Source organism: Spea bombifrons, chromosome 2, assembly GCF_027358695.1.
Source record: "Spea bombifrons isolate aSpeBom1 chromosome 2, aSpeBom1.2.pri, whole genome shotgun sequence".
NCBI lineage: Eukaryota > Metazoa > Chordata > Amphibia > Anura > Pelobatidae > Spea > Spea bombifrons.
Window position 1 is genome coordinate 117,409,923 of NC_071088.1, and position 17,170 is coordinate 117,427,092.

Genomic DNA, 17,170 nt, shown 5'->3' on the forward strand with positions numbered 1-17,170 from the left:
CTTTTTAAATATCCCCCTTTGTATCCACCTGACTGGTTCAGACTACAGAAATTTACTTATTTGAGCTGGAGCAATGGTAGTGATAAACCAATGCCTGCTAATTCTCAGAGCCTTTTTATAAATGGCATGAAAGTACCATAATAGCACAGATGACTAGGTGGCCCTGGCCAGTGGATGCCAAATGCAGTATATGTGGTTATGTTACAGATTATATAGGTGTAAAGGCAAAGTTGTGAGTAACCGCTATATCAGTAACCGGTTAAAACCAGTCATCTACCATTAAGGGGAAGGATTTTAAGTGGCCGCTCCGAAAGCATTGTGTGTGTGTGTGGGTCACCAAGAGAGCATCCTTAATTGCTGTTGAATGTTATGTTTTATGTACTGGGTGGGGGTTGGGCAGGTTTAGTAAGTTCTCTAAACAGGAGATAGGTTTGTGCTGGGTTAAAGGGCCTGTATTTCACAAACAAAGACAAGCTCTAACACCATGTCTGAAACCTGTATGGGAATAAATACGACACACAGCCTAAAGTACACCCATTATGCTTACTATTAACCCAGTAAATTACCACACTGAGGCACCAAACATCACAGACTGTCAGCTGGGTACATGTGGGCGTATGGAACATTTTCAAAGTTTACGTACATACACAATGCCTCAATAGAAGAAAACCTTTGTCCATGATGGTAAAAGTTCCCCTTTCACCCATTAAGGACCTGGCTTTTTTGTCTTAAAATCTTTGTAACCTTTGACTGATTGTATTCAGTTACAAATTTTCTTCTCTCATTTACTGTACCCGGAAAGATGCAGTGCCAATTTTAGGCACTTTTTTTTTTTTTTTAAACAAGCTGCCTCCTGTATGCAATTACCTTATCTGACCACTTGTGAGGCAGCCCTATAAATTCCCAGGCCTCACTTGGAAATCTAGCTGCGGTGGCCTCTTCCCCAGTGCCCTCCTCAAACGTGGCTATTTAAGAGTTACACTGGAGTTAAACAGGAGGGAAACATACCAGGTACCACTGCAGAAAGCGGCTACAACACCATCCAAGCAGTCCTCTCCTATTGTCTCGCTTCCCCCTCAATCACTGACTAGATTGTAAGCTCGCAGGAGCAGGACCCTCTTCTCCTTTTGTACCAGTTTGTTATTGTATGTGTTTTTGTATGTCTACTGACTGTAACAGCGCTGCAGAATCTGCCGGCACTTTATAAATAAATGTAATGTTTGACCTGGAGATGGCCGGGTGAAGCACCTCTTCTCCAGGTCAAGAACCACCCGTTTTCCCTTGAATTAGAGGTGTTTCCCGCCGACGTCAGTGGGCGGTCCTGGCCGCGTCCCGCAACGCTCCGGCAACATTTTTGTTGCTGAATGCAGGGCTGGACTGGCCCACCGGGATACAGGGAAAGTTCCTGGTGGGCTGGTCGGTGGCAGACCAACCTTCACACACACCGGCCCCTTTAACTTCATGAATGCCGGCCTCCACCTGCTGCCCTCACCAGAAGCAGTGGTAAGTCGGGGGGGTTATATGGGGCTTAAGGCTTTTCTGGAGCCAGAGTGGCATATAGGGGTATAAGGCATGTCATGGGACAGAGTGGCATGAAGGAGGTTAAAAGGCATATCACAGGGCACAGTGGCATATAGGAGAGTATAAGGCATATGAGGGAGGCAGAGTGGCATATAGGGGGGTATAAGGCATTTCCGAGGGCAGAGTGTCAAGTCTGGGGGCAGATGTGCATAACTGGGGGGGCAGGTTGGCAAATAAAAGGAAGTAAAAAAAAAATATATATATTTTTCTCAATAACAGCTTTTACATAGTTTACATGAATTAACAAAGAAATAAAAGTTTCTTACAAGAATATCGTGAAGAATAATGTGATCGCTGCTTTGTTCCACTGAGTAAAATGGAACTTTTTCATCTAAAAATGTTTGCAGTAGCAGATGTTTTGATTCCATTATGTCTAATGTATTTATTTATACATTTATTAGGGCCTTTTTGCTTTTTGGCATTTTAATACAAATGTTATTTAATATAAAAGTTATTTGTATGGCAAGTAGTGTGACTCGTGTATGTATTAGGGGTGCGTATGGGTACAAGAGCTCGACTGCGAGAGAAACTATATGGGGCTGCTCTCCAAATGTTTCCAGGGCTGCTTTTCATTCCCAGTCCGGCCCTGGCTGAATGCCTCAATATTGAGGTACTGCAGCAACACTGAGCGAAGAAAGCCAAAGCCATAATTGGTCCTTAAATGTGTATTTTTCTGTGATGTGCCTGGCAAATCATTGGTTGTTAAGGGGTTAAAAATACAGTCCATGGGACCCGATGGCATACACCCAAAGTTACTAAAAGAGCTTCGGAGTGTGTTTGCAAAACCATTGCAGACTTATATAACCAGTCACTATAGGCAGGTGTGGTACCACTTCACAAAAAAGTAGCAGGGAAGATCAGCCAACTACAAACTAGTAAACCTTATGCTGGTTGTTGGAAAATTAGTGGAAACCATGCTAGTTGTAGTTAATGGTGTATCTTCAGAAGGAGGACTTGTCACTAGTGGGGCACCTCAGCGATCTGTATTGGGAGTTGGGACCCATACTTTTTAATAATTATGTTAGCGATATTACAAATGGTCTTAATGGTAAGGTATTTATTGTTGCAAAGGTCTACAACAGGGTAGACATTCCTGGTGAAACAAGCCAAATGACACGTGATTTAAGCATATTAGAAGATTGGCAGCTGTAGTTTAATGTTGATAAAATCTCGTGGTGCCGCAACCACAAGGGATTCTGGGTAGATGCATGCAAATAAGGTTAACAATTATCACCTTTGCCTCTATATGCAATTTATACATGGATCCCTTGAAAGTAATTGCCCGCTGTACAAGACAGCCTTTAGACAAAACTCGGGAACCCACATCACACGCATCTATTGTACAGCACCTGTATACAGGGCCGGCCCTACCATGGAGCAGAGTGGGGCAATTGCCATTTTAAACTTAGCCCCGGGCAGCATTATGTCTTGGGCCGGCCCTGGCGCTACAGAATATGATGGCGCTATATAAAACAATAATAATCTACATTTAGGACCTTTGTAGGCTCAGGAGGAGGCTCTTCCCTTGCGATCCAGCAGCTGGTGACCGGTCCGTTATGCTCTCTCCCAGTCTTCGCACGCTCGGTCTCGGTATATAGCAGGCAAAGAGGGCAGACAGCACCAACAACGAAGCCTCCTTATTGCACGAGCAGCACTCCACCAAATCCCCACAAATGGTTAAACAAATTCAATAGACACTCAGCAATAGAATAAATGAGTGCAGTTTAATTCCAAACATTAGGTCTCGGTATATGACATAATTGGGACTGAGGGAACATTCACGGAAGGGGCTTTGCTGGCGGGCCCTGCTCCCCACTACGTTTTTGCCCTGGAATTAGGTATAATATGCACCCATTTTTCTCGGGACACAGGGTAAATTGTGTGTCTTATACCCAGAATTGACTCCAAATTGTAATATTATTATATGCATTATAGATAACCCATGTTTTGAGAAATGTTCTGTGAAGCTGCAATAAGATTTCTATCCATAACTTTACTTCTGACCCAAACATTTACCACGCATGGGTTTGAACAAGAAGTGAATCTAGTGCAGTTTAAGACGTGGTCAAGTAGCTGGTTGCTATGGTGATAATACTCTATTTCAAACGTTGCATCAAACTTTTATTCATATCCATACACAACTTCTGCATATTACCTGACAAACCGCGGGCCTACAGCCAAACCACAGCGCACATAGCAGTAAAAGCGGGGCTACGGTAGCTAAACGTTTAAAACCAGTGAAAATTTATATTTTATAAGCCAATAATGCTAAATGAATATATTAGTTTAATGTTTTGCTGGGTAATAAAACAAATAACCCCATGTCTCCCACTGTACATTTGCAGTGGTATGACCCAGGGGACTGCCTTATCCTGAAGCCCCGCCTCCTTGTAGTTTAGCTAGTCACAGCGAGGAGCAGTCTGCAGAGGAGCGGCGACGCGGGACTTTGGCGGGGCCATTGCTAGTTTACGGTGGAAACAGGCGGGTATGTGGGGGCCGATTGGCTCGTGGTTACTGATAGGGGCTCTTACATAGGGAAGCATTACTGTGAGAGAGAAAGCCATTTGTTTTGGCTCGGTGTTCCATTTTAACGTGTCATGTATACGGGTGGAAAGTACGTGACGCCCGCACCTGACAGCGTGTCGTAGAGGCCTCGTAATCCCACGTTTAAGTGTGTGTGTGTGGGGTTATACACCATGTATATGTATGACGCAGGAAAGGCACAGTCGGTGCTTTATTAGAAGGATAGGAAGCCGCGTGAAACGAAGTGTTCAGGTTTGGCGGGAGACATGAAGGGAGTGACCACACGGGGCCCTTTAATTAGGGGCCCACCATATAATCCGATGTATTAGGAACTCGGTTTATAAACCGTATTTACAGTTAGCTTCCTCCACATTTTTCTTGTATGAGATTAAAAGTATTAGAAATACATTAAAAAAAGTTTTTTCCCCCAGGCATTATGCCCCAGTCTACAAAACAAACCTCCCTGACTCCTTGTCATACTGCATCTTAAATGGCTCCATATTAAATTATCCTCCCAGACGCAGACTAATTAAAGCATATGTAAGAAGGGGCATAATTAGCAAACTTTCATGTGATTCACAAATAACAGATTTTTGTGGGGGATAGAAAGAAGTAAATCCACCGCTAGTACCCAATGGGTTACCCAACACCCGTTTTCTTTAATGGATTAGGGCCGGGATTCTTAACTTGTGGAGTACGAGGCGCTCTCCTGAGGAGTGACTCCAGGGGAGGTGTGCATTGACTCAACTATAAACTATTTTGTGCGAACTCATCCTGTCTAAGCCTAAACTTTGGGTGCCACCAAAAAGTTAGAACTGCCGGAGTCGGGTACCACATTTCCTATCTGCCTTTCTGATTCCTTGCTGTGTAATATAGATGGAAAAAGATAATTCTATAACGTTTACTTTTCAGATTTAGCTATGGATCACGTCATTTGCCCGTTTAATGCCGAGCACAAGATTCGAGGCACTGAATTGAGAATGCACATTATGATGTGCCAGGTACTGTTCTGCTTAACCCATTCGTACAAGTTTGTGTGTGTGTGTGTATATATTGTTGGATTTGTTTTGCGTTAGAGGCCACATACAGTTATGCTGTAGTTTTCTGTAATGTATTGCAAAATGTATTTTCCGTCAGTTATGCGTAAGGAAGAGTCATTTAACTGTGGCCAATATGTTATACAAATATTTTGTAATTAAATTGGAGCCTTATTTCTCATTTTATTTTTACATAATTCAGCACCAATATTCTTACCTGTATGAAATATATATATATATATATATATATATATATATATATATATATATATATATCTTTTATTTGTTGGTACATATCCATATATTTGTACGAGTTAGAGGAACAATTTGTGTTTTAAACTAGGACAAATGCTTCAAGGATATGCAGAAGCAAGTTGATCTGCCCCTCAGAAAGAAGACAAATTGGAAGCATTTTCCCATCTGTGCAAAGCGGGAAGAGCCAGACATTAAAGTTTTTGGTATGGATTTTTTTCTGTACTAGTGGAAATATGATTAACAGTGTGTATATACAGTACAGTAGGCAATAGCATAGATGAATGTATAATTTAGAAAATGACTTATGCTGAATAAAGACATACAAGTGCCCGTTTATAAGTTTAAAAAAAACATCAGCATTTTGTTTCACTCTAGTACATTTCTGTTTCTGCCGTTGGAGTTGGGATAACGTTTTCTGTCTTGCTTTGCTCACCTGTCTTGTCTATACTCAAAGCAGGGAAGCATATATGTGTTTGTAGCACTCCCATTGCAGTTAATGTTAGTAGTCTTTTTTTTCTTCTTTTCTTCGTCTTTCTCCCCCTGCAGATCCGCAAGATCCAGAAAGGCCTCTACAGTGCCCATATGATTCCAACCACCAGATAAGGGCTTGTCGCTTTCCTTATCACTTGATAAAGTGTAGGAAGGTTAGTTTTTGTGTGTAAGAAGTACATTAGTGTGTTTTACTAATGGTATTCAGTAATTTTGTGGGCAGTCCAGTCTGCACACTCTTTAAGTACCAAATATTCGGGTGATGTGGAATATTTCCCGCAATAGGAAAAATTGTGAGCTTAGGTGAAACTGCACTTTTGAAAACTACAGATTAGAATAGGATATTTGGGATGCTTGACAGTGACCAGTAACCAGTGTACAATGATGCCAAAAACTCTGCGATGCAGTCTGCAGCTTCATGCGCGTAAATATAATCTTAACTGTATTACATTTATTTTATATTAGATCTGACTATTCATTATGAATTTGCTTTGTACAAAAGGTAGATTCAGCTCTTATTAGTCATTTTTCTATTGTCTTGTACATTAGAAGGCTCCATTACGGAGAATAGCTAGCTTTAGATCCAAGGGTGTTTGAATCTGTTTGTACTTGCGTTGCAGAGTCACCCTGATGTTGCCATGCAGCTTGCCACCTGCCCTTTCAACGCTCGCCACATGGTACCGCGAGCGGAGCTTGGCCACCATATCTCAAACTGCGATGACAAGAGCTGCATTGAACAGGATATTGGTAGGATATCTAAAGAAGGGACATCAACAGTTCCTTTAATTTGCTCTGTTCCATGAAATGGCAATCAGTGAAGCAACGTGAACTCTACTTGTTCTCTACTGGTTGTTGCGAACTGATGCTGTAGCAGCTGAGTTGAAGAATTATCACGGCCATGATCTGCCCATGCCTTTGGGTGATGCTGACACCCAACACGCCACTATGTCAAAGTCACTTACTGAGTGAGATTTGGTGCTGAACCTAGTCGTAAGAGAGGTGATTTATTCCATGATCACGTGTGTGTTAGTGCATGCTCTTCCAGTGCCTTTCCTAGTGGATGTGCTGATGTCCTGTACTGCTCCAGTTCATTTTACTATTCAAATTCAAAGCCCTCCACAACTGCACCCAATGCATGCAAAAACTCCCTCTTGGTTCCTTCAATGACATGCGTCTCTGTTTGACCATTGCTTCTTCCCTCTTCTGTGAAATTCCCCATCATGTTCCATAATTTCTTCCTTATTTTCACTTTGTAGTTCATTTAAAAAAAAAAACACCCATTCCAATAAGCACACAACCTTCCCTCTAACACTTTCAACCAGCATGCCAAACAGTTCTCTGGATAGCCCTTGCTACAGTCAACTCCTCGCTCGAGCCGTCCTGTCTCTACTCCACCTAAATCACCAAGTAGATTGTAAGCTTGCTAGAGCAAGGCCCTCTTCGCCTTCTGTACCAGTGTGTTTAATGTCTGTCAGTGATATTTAAATTGACCTTCTTACCTTCACTGTTCTCTATTATAATAGCCCTGCGGAATCTGCTGGCACTATATAAAGAAATGCAATGTCATATATGTGATTTTGGTTTAAATTTCCCTTAACTATATTCCTACCTTGGTTTTGTCACAAAAAGTAGGCTGCTTTATTTTGTTTGCTATAGTTTTAAAGCCTTTCAAAATAATAATGAAGTAGGTAAATTAGTAGGGCTTTTGGAAATCTAGGTAAAGGAAAGTGGGCACGCCATTTGTGTAGGCTAAATGTTTTCAATTGGCAAATATTGCTTCTTAGGTCATTGTGTATAATGTGGAATCTTTTGCCACAACTCGGTACAAGGAAGAAAATGTAAGTTCTTGGGTAGTTAGTGTGAAGATGCCTGCACTTGGTTTTTGATCCTTGTGGAGGTATTGACTTCTATAGTGGGAGAAAATTTGTTGTGTTCATTCTGCATACCCAATATGTATAAAGACTTATATAACATTTGTAGTAGTAAGAGCAGCTGTGTAGCTTTTGAAGGGAAAAATGGATTTTCTGAAAGATTCAGGAAAGTCTTGGGTTGTAAAATTGTTTGAATTCAAACAAACTGTGACAGTAATGCATGGAGGGGGTAAAGCAAATGCAATGTGAATGAAGGCAAATGGCCAATATTATGCTTTCCAGTCACTTGTCTTCATTCTGAGTGCTTAAAAATTAATTCAGGCTCATTTGTTAATCTAACCATGCCTATGCTTTTTTAAGTTGATGAGAAAACCATTTACAAAAAAGATGTGACCCCCAGTTTGTGGAATTCACCACCATGTAATGAGGATTGGGACAATGGTAAGTGCCTTAACTTATGCTTTTAAACATTGCTTTTTTAACCCCTTAATGACAAAGCCCGTACATGTACGGGCTCAAAATGCATTGTTTTCAATGGGTTTAGGGACCGCCCATTGTCCTTAAGGGGTTAAATCTACACAAAAGTAGTTTTGTGAAGTACTTATAATCAATTACTATCTTTAATATTATCTGCAAACATATCGGTCATTTTACCCACTATATTAAATCGTGCAATCATAAACTGCATATGTCGATAACAGCTGTTGTGTCATGAAGAGCGTTCCTAACAGCCATCATTTTAAAGTTAAGCACGTTCTGTCATTTCACACAAAACACCTGTATGTGTATCAGTCTGAAACTAGAATTTATATTGTCATACTTGCTCTATGCTTGAAGCTGCAGCTGAGGTTTCATCTGAAGTTAGATCCTTCACTCTCATTGTAGAATTCTTTTTCTTGCAGATTTGCAGACAGATGCATCAACATTTATGTGGGGAATTCCTTCATATCCTGTCCCTAGGTAAATGCAAAGTTAACTAACTAAATGGATATCAATTTGTTTTTTTCTCTAAACTCCTTTTGAAATATTGTTTTTAAATTTGTTTACTGCCTTTTGTGGTAAGAGATCCCTTAGCCTTGTAATAGTGCTTTCAGGCAAAATCAACCCATTTCCGTCCAGAATGATAGCTCAATGTTTTTGGGATAATCGATGGTAATGTGGAAAGTCCATGCATTTTAACCCCTTAAGGACCAGGATGTTTTTACCCTTTGTGATCAAGGCTGATCATTTTTGCTGTGCTCATGTTTAGCTGTGATTCCCTTCTCATCTAATGCACCCACATACGTTGTTTTGTTCTCAGGACAAGCATGGCTTTCTTCAGATTACCATTATGTTTAATCATATCTAATTTACTAGAACACATAGGAAAATTGATAAACTTTCTCACTTTTGTTCCAAAAATCATTTGCTTATAGTATAGTAGGTTGAGAAAAGACCCACTTCTAAAGTTGATCAAAAAGAAGGCAAAAAATCCCTACTTGGGGCAATTACCAATTATGCCACAACAGGGAAAAATTCCTTCTTGCATTGCGGCAATCAGATTACTCCCTGGATCTAATACTACTGTCCTTTTAACAGTTGTAGCCCTTTGTTATGCTTGACTAGAAAAGCATAATATCCACAGAGTTAGATAATACAACATCCTTAGGCAGAGAATTCCATATTCTTATTGTTCTTACTGTGAAGAACCCTTTCCTATGCTAATGCTGAAATCTCCTTTCCTCATGTCTCAACTGATGACCCCGTGTCTTTTGTAGACACCTCTTGGTGAATAGATCACCAGAGAGCGGTTTATACTGACCTTGTATGGATTTGTACAATGTGATCAGATCCCCTCTTATACGTCTTTTAAAGTGAAAACAAGTTCAGCTTTTCTTCATAACTTACCTTTGCACTCTGGAATGCACAGAATTCTGTCTGTAATAAACTAACAGCCTTGCATGACCACTTGTCATGTGTCTAGTTCCTAACATCTCCTCGCTCTAAGTGAAACCTGGTTATCCCCTTCTAATACTGCCTCTCCCGCTGCTCTCTCCTATGGTGGCCTCCACCTCACGCTCCCAGACTTAATGACAGGAAGGGTGGTGGAGTAGGCTTCCTACTCTGCCCTTCTTGTAATTTTCACCCTATTCCCTCTGCCCTCATTTGAAGTCAATGCTATCCGACTATTTCATCCCATCTCCATACTCATTGCTGTTATATATCGCCCCCTGGCCCGGCTTAACATCTTTCATGATCACTTCTCCTCATGGCTTCCTCTCCTCTGATGTACTACCCCTTCCACTAACCTTAACACAGCTGACTTTGCCACATTCTTCAATAACATCAGAGATGACATATCTGCACAGTCACCACCCTGCCCTCACCCTCCCTCTGACTATGCGCCCACTGACCTCTTCTCCCTTCGCTACATTAACTTATTTCTCTGCTGTCACTGAAGAGGATGTACATGCTCTTCTTCTTTCCTCTTGTCCAACCATATGCCCCCTTGACTCCATCTCACCCAGTCTTTCATCTAGCCTTGTCCCTACTCTAACTCATATCTTCAACCTCTCCCTCACTACTGGATCTGCCCCATCCTCCTTCAAGCATGCTACCATTACGCCTATCTTGAAAAAGTCTTCCCTCGACCCTACTGATCTCTCCAATTACCGTCCCATCTCTCTGCTTCCTTTCACCTCCAAGCTTCTTGAAGGAATTGTTTATACCCAATTAACTAAGTTTCTAGATTCCAACTTCCTGCTTGACCCTCTTTAATCTGGGTTTCGCCCTCAACGCTCTACTGAGACCGCCCTTACTAAAGTTACTAATAACTTACTCACTGCTAAATCTAAGGGCCGCTACCCCGTGCTAATCCTACTGGACCTTTCTGCTGCTTTTGACACTGTGGACCACCCTCTTCTCCTTCAAATACTTTATGATCTTGCCCTCCATGACACCGCTCTCTCCTGGCTCACTTCCTACCTCTCTGATCGTACCTTCAGCGTCTCCCTTGGCAAACTGATCTCATCCTTTGGCTTTCAATACCACCTGTACGCTGATGACACCCAGATCTATCTATCCTCCCCTGATCTCTCTCCCTGTCTTAGCTCATGTAACTAACTGCCTTGCATCTGTCTCTACCTGGATGTCTGAACGTTTCTTGAAACTCAACCTCTCCCAAACTGAACTCCTCATCTTCCCTGCCTCCAATGCTAAGATCCCCCCCATCAATCTCCCTCAATGTTAATGGTGCCATCATCTCCCCATCTACTCATGCACGCTGTCTTGGTGTCACCCTTGACTCTGACCTTTCCTTCACATCACATATTCAGTCTGTCTCTAAGTGTCGTCTTCATCTTAAAAACATGCCCGCATCCGCTCCTTCCTAACACAGCATGCCACTAAGGCTCTTGTTCATGCCCTGATTATCTCCCGTCTTGATTACTGTAACTCTGTCTTAGCTGGTCTTCCTCTTAACCGTCTTGCCCCTCTACAATCCACCATGAATGCTAACGTCTCTCCCCTCTGTCGGTCTCTTCACTGGCTGCCTGTGCGCTTCAGGATTCATCTCAAAATCCTCACTTACTTTCAAAGCCCTTCACAGCGGTCCCCCTCCCTACATCTCCTCACTCATCTCTAAATACACTCCTAACCGGTCTCTGCTCATCCAATGATCTCCTTCTATCCTCTGATTTCTAGCTCTCATGCACGCTTACAATGTTTCTCAAGGGCTGCCTATCCTCTGGAATGCTCTCCCCTGGCCTATCTGTCTTTCTCCGTGCCTTTATTCCTTACACTGGCACTTTTACCCTTTGCCTATTGTGTAATACACCCTAAATCCCTTTAGATTGTAAACTCGTTTGAGCAGAGCCCTCCTCACCTGTTGTCTCTGTTAGTCAACTTGTTATGTTACATGCTACTTGTTATGTCCTGTCTACCCATTGTACAGCGCTACGGAATTTGATGGCGCTATATAAAACAATAAATAACTAAAATTATCCATTCCTTTACTTGACTTTGTAGCCCACCTCTGTACTTTCTCCAGCTCTTTAACATCCTTCTTAAAAATGGGTGCCCAAAATTTCACTGCATATTTTAGGTGAGGCCTTACCATTGCTTTATAACGAGGTAAAATTATATTTTCATATCTTAATTTAATACTCCTCTTTATGCATGCCAATACCTTACTGGCTTTTGCAACCGCTGGCTGGCACCGCACTTTGTTGCTAAGTCTATGGTCTACAATTATATCCAAGTCCTTCTCCTTTTCTGCTTTTCCCAATGCCCTTAAGAGTGTAAGGTGCATACTTATTTTCCCTTACACTTATCTATATTGAATCTCATCTGCCACTTATTTGCCCAGTCCCCTAGTTTATCCAAATCATTCTGAAGAGACTACATCCTGGTGAGACTTTATAACCTTACCTAATTTTGTGTCTTCAGCAAACACAGACAAGTGACTGCCAATATCTATTTCAAGATAATAAATGAGTTAGAGAGAACTGGACCTGAGGCACCCCATTTACCACAGTGGCCCATCTTGAGAATTTACCATTAACAACTCTAGGGCTGCAACTAACGATTATTTTAATAATCGATTAGTTGGCCGATTATTTTTTCGATTAATCGATTAATCGGATAAAAAAAAATGAATGTAAATTTTTCATTTATTTAAAATAATTTACTAAACAAATGATGTTAAATACAAACAGCAGAATAAAAAAACTTTGATAATAAATTTCTTGTCTTTATTTCCCAACCAGCCCCCCAATATATGCACATTTGAGCCCAGGCTTGCTACGCTGCCTCCCAGACATGCCATGCTGCCCCCCCACATATGCCACGCTGCCTACCACAGCACTCCATGCTGCCTCCCACATATACCACGCCATGCTGCCTCCCACATATGCCACGCCATGCTGCCTCCCACATCTGCCACTCCACAATGCCTCCCACAAATGCCACGCTGCCTCCCACATCTGCCACTCCACGCTGCCTCCCACATCTGCCACTGTGCCTGATACACCTTATATCCCCTGATACCCCACTCCATCCTCCCCAGACATGCCACCCTGCCTCCCAGACATGCCACTTCTCTACCCCCAGATATGCCACTCTACCCCCAGATATGCCTTATACACCCTGATACACCACTCCGTCCTCCCCAGACATGCCACACTGCCCTCCCCACATATGCCTTATATACTGTATATGCCTTATACCCCCAGATATGTCACTTCACTGCCCCCAGGATTTAGATTCCCCTAAATTAACCCTTAACACCCCCTTAACCACAGCATCCCCTAAATTAACCCTAAAGACCCCATCAACCACAGCATCCCCTAAATTAACCCTAAACACACCATTAACCACAACTGCCTCAAATTAACCCCAAACACCCCATTAACCACAGCTGCTCCCAAATTAACCCTAAACACCCTATTAACATAACTGCCCCTAAATTAACCCTAAACACCCAATTAACCATAACTGCCCCTAAATTAACCCTAAACACCCCACTAACCATAACTGCCCCTAAATTAACCCCCACCTCCCCTAACTTTCAGTAGCCCAAATATATATATATATATATATATATATATATATTACATACATATATACATATATATATATATACACACACATACACATTATATATATATATATATACTTACAGTTAGAGGAGTGTCACAGCCATGTGGTTCTGGCCTGGAGAAGGAAGGGGCGGGGCCAGTTGTCACAGTGATTACAGGGAGGGGGAGTAAGTAGGAGCTGCTGCTGTGAGACGGTGAGTCAGACTAAACGGATTATATAATAATTTGCTCTGAAAAAACCCTCATTTTATAATCGATAATAATCGATTCAACTAATCGATAATGAAATTCGTTGCCAACGAATTTCATTATCGATTATTATCGATTTTATCGATTAGTTGTTGCAGCCCTAAACAACTCTTTGCACCCTGTCACTAAGCCAATTTCTAATCCGAACACAGGCATTTTCTCTGACCGATTTGTCCTAGCTAATACAATAACCGCTGGTGTGGAACAGTGTCAAATGCTTTTGCAAAATCTAAATAGACAACATCTACAGCAACACCCTAATAAACACATTTACTCACAACATCATAAAATGCAAGTAAAAGCTAATGAAAAAAAAAACCTGCTAAATAGACACTATTTGTCCTGATTTTAGAGATACCAGATGCTTTTTCCTATTACAAAACTTTTAGTTTTTTTTTTTTCCAAATCTGGTAACCCTGTCCCCATTTCCATTTGGGAGAACTTTGATGCCGGATAATTCAATTTACCCTGATCAAGCCATAAATTTTAGAAAATAGGTATTTCAAATGGTGGTATATAACTTTCTATGCGTTACGTCTACCACCTGCCTTTGTCAAAGTTTGTGGGAATCCATTTTTTGTTTAGTTTTTTTCCTTTACACACATTGTACTTTACACATGAATTTACAGTCCTTGTTAAATGTCACCGGCAAACACCCCAATATGTGTTCAGAAACATCTGAGTACAGTGATACCAACCATGCATAGGTTTGTTGGGTTGTTTGGGGGCCCTTCGGTTTGCGCTAATGTCCTGTTTGGGACATCAATTTACCCCATCAAACCATGAGACACCTCGTGGGTAGTATTTTAACTTTTCATGCAAGGATTTTTTGGAAGATACAGCGCTAATTTTAGCACTTGTTCTCTTGGCAACTTTTTTTTTTAAAAAAAACAAAGATGCTGCCATTTTGCAAGAGGCAAAATCCCTGGAGCCGTCAGTGTGTCCTGGGGAGGGTTTTCAGTGTAGCTGAGTGCCTTGCTATCGGTTGATTGTGTCCTATGCTCTAAATCAGTATATGGTGGATGTTGATGCCCTGGGGAGAGGCCACATGGGGCTCCTGCTGCAGATTTTGGTGTTGCTGAATGCCTCAACATTAAGGCACCGTTTAAGCAAAGAAAACAATCTTCGATAGCTTTCTAAGCTTATACAGTGACATCCCAGGCACGTCATTGGTCGTTGACTGTTTTCCATGACGTGGCTGGTACGTCATTGGTTATTACTGGGTTAAGTAAGCAACACAACTCTGCTCACACCTCTAAAGGCCTGTTTCCAGTGCGTATGTAGATCCACGCAAACCGCTTCCCCTTGTTACTTCACTGCTTTTATATAATAGATGTCTAGCTTTGTCAGGGGATTGAAAAAAAGTTTCCAGAATTTGTTTGAATAAAGTTCTTAATTTTTTTATCTTGCAGTTCTGGGACTTTAATGGATCCAAAATCTAGCCTGGGGTCTAATTTGCGAGCCCCCAAGTCTCTGCCATATGTGTTGCCTTGGAAAACGAGTAAGTAACAGCTACTATATACAGTGCAATGTGATAAGTGCGCTGTAGAGGGCGCCCTCAGCATATAAACGTCCTGTAACTCCTATACAGTTACAGGTTTCTGTTTTATAACTCAAAAAACATTACATGGCAGATTTTAAAAACTGCTTAAATATATGCTTATGTGAACAATAGGCAGGCTGTTTTGCTTTGTGCGTATATATTTTAAACCAGGGTGTTCTAATGATTGCTTACGATTGGCCTTGGCAGATTAAAACAAAGACTTATTTTGTCACTTGAGTAAGTATTTCTAATAGTGTTTCCTAATGTTTTGTCACTGCATGATTGATTGTGGGAACTTTTTTTTTCTGTTTTCACCCCCTTTCAAGCAGGGTTGAGTGCTTAATAGTAACTGATGCCATACCTTTTTATATTAATTGGTTATTGTCCAATGGTTGTAAGAAATGTGTATGTAATGGTCACAACTTCATCATTTATTTCTGTCATGTAAATTCACCCTTGAATGTAGTGCAATTTTGCAACAAGGAAATAGGCCACATTTTTAGTTGTGCAAGCCACGTATTGTCACAAAAATGGCCTAATGCACCTCCTTAAATACGGCTCCTCTGAGGTCAGCCCAGACTAGGGTGGGCTTATATATATTATTCAATGTGGGCATTCAACTGTAGTGAGCGCTGGATCTCCTGCCTGTAAATCGCAGTGCAAACAACGTGTGCTGTGGTTTTGAATCGGTTCCAAATTACCCAGAACATGCCACACTGTATTTCTCTGTGTAAAACTTATTTGTAACAATCCACTAATCTAATGTTTCATATTTTTTTTTATATTTGTTTTTCCTTCAGAGAAAAGCACTTCGTAAGAGCATGGAGCTGTTCGTGGAGGATATCTGCTCGTTCTTAAACTTTTATTTGGGTTTCTCAAGTTCGGACCGCCTGTTTTTGTTATGCGTCTTGTTAACAGCCACAAGTTTGTGTTGACCCCCCCCTTCCTTATCTCGAATCTGTTGAGTTTCAGACATAGGACATTGCGGTGTTATTGCGTTTAAAGAAATGTGAGATGATTGGGCTACTGTATGAGCTGGACATCAGCATGGTCGCATAGCTTAGTTTAAATCCCCCTTTTCTTTTTTTATTTGGTACAATATTGATTGCGACGTGCACAGCCAGATATCAGTCTGCCACAGTTGGCTTAATAACTTGAATAATTTTCATTACTTTTAGTGAACTTCTTTGATTTGTGCAGCATTAAAGATACAGCAGTTTAAGATGAGGTTTCCGTTTTACATCACAGTAATCGAATATTAAGGTGTTTAATTTTTCAATCTAAAACCATATTTTTAAGACATTATGCCCCCCCAACAGCCATCGTGGTTTAACCATTTAATTAGCTATGTTAAATTATCCCGCTTTTGTATCATATATTTAATCCTTACCTCCCTTCCATATTTTACCACAATCTTGAAAACTATGCCTGAAAATGAAAGGTAATTAAAATCCCATATCTTTGATTGCGTTCGTGAGATCACTGCAAGACGCTGATCCAATAGGGAACATTTTTTTTGTCAGTTCACATAAAAATTGAAACAAGCTCACGAATAATTTCATTTAATACCTTTGCAAGCTAAACCTTATTTTGAATAGCAAATGTCTAATATGAGGACAGTGCGGTTCATGTCATTAGAAAGTGACTTGCTATCAATTCTAGGTTCACAAATGTTTTGTTTGGGGTAGCAGCATGTAACGCTGTATGTTCCATATTGGTGTGTAGTCAAACAAAAAATAATGGCTATGTAGCATAGTAAAATTCATAGTTTCAGACACATTTCCTCTGCAGTTGTCACAGGCTGATGACATTTTTTTCTTCACAGCAGAGAGAGGTTGTAGGAATTAACCCTTGTCCTAGCTTTTACTTTTTAAGACAAAGCCGGAGGCTTCGCTCTCTTATCCTTCTGTTGTGCGAGTACTCAAGGCTGTAGAATGAACGATTTAGTTCAATAAATACTTTGTCCTTGCAAATCTGTTGAAATGTTATTGTAATAATGTTTGCAGTTAATAAAAAAAAAAAATCTTCAATTTTTGTGTGTTTGTG

The 17,170-nt window shown here is 41.0% G+C and overlaps 1 protein-coding gene across 1 annotated transcript; it reads left to right on the forward strand.

Moving 5' to 3' along the window:
* Positions 1 to 4,019: 4,019 nt before the first annotated feature.
* LOC128473816 (gametocyte-specific factor 1-like) lies at positions 4,020 to 16,058 on the forward strand. The gene is made up of 9 exons (XM_053456045.1): positions 4,020 to 4,066; positions 5,017 to 5,105; positions 5,485 to 5,599; positions 5,943 to 6,040; positions 6,506 to 6,632; positions 8,117 to 8,197; positions 8,659 to 8,716; positions 14,994 to 15,082; positions 15,925 to 16,058. The coding sequence occupies exons 2-9, from the start codon at positions 5,025 to 5,027 to the stop codon at positions 15,939 to 15,941; spliced, it is 666 nt and encodes a 221-aa protein (XP_053312020.1). The 5' UTR covers positions 4,020 to 4,066; positions 5,017 to 5,024; the 3' UTR covers positions 15,942 to 16,058.
* Positions 16,059 to 17,170: the final 1,112 nt, after the last annotated feature.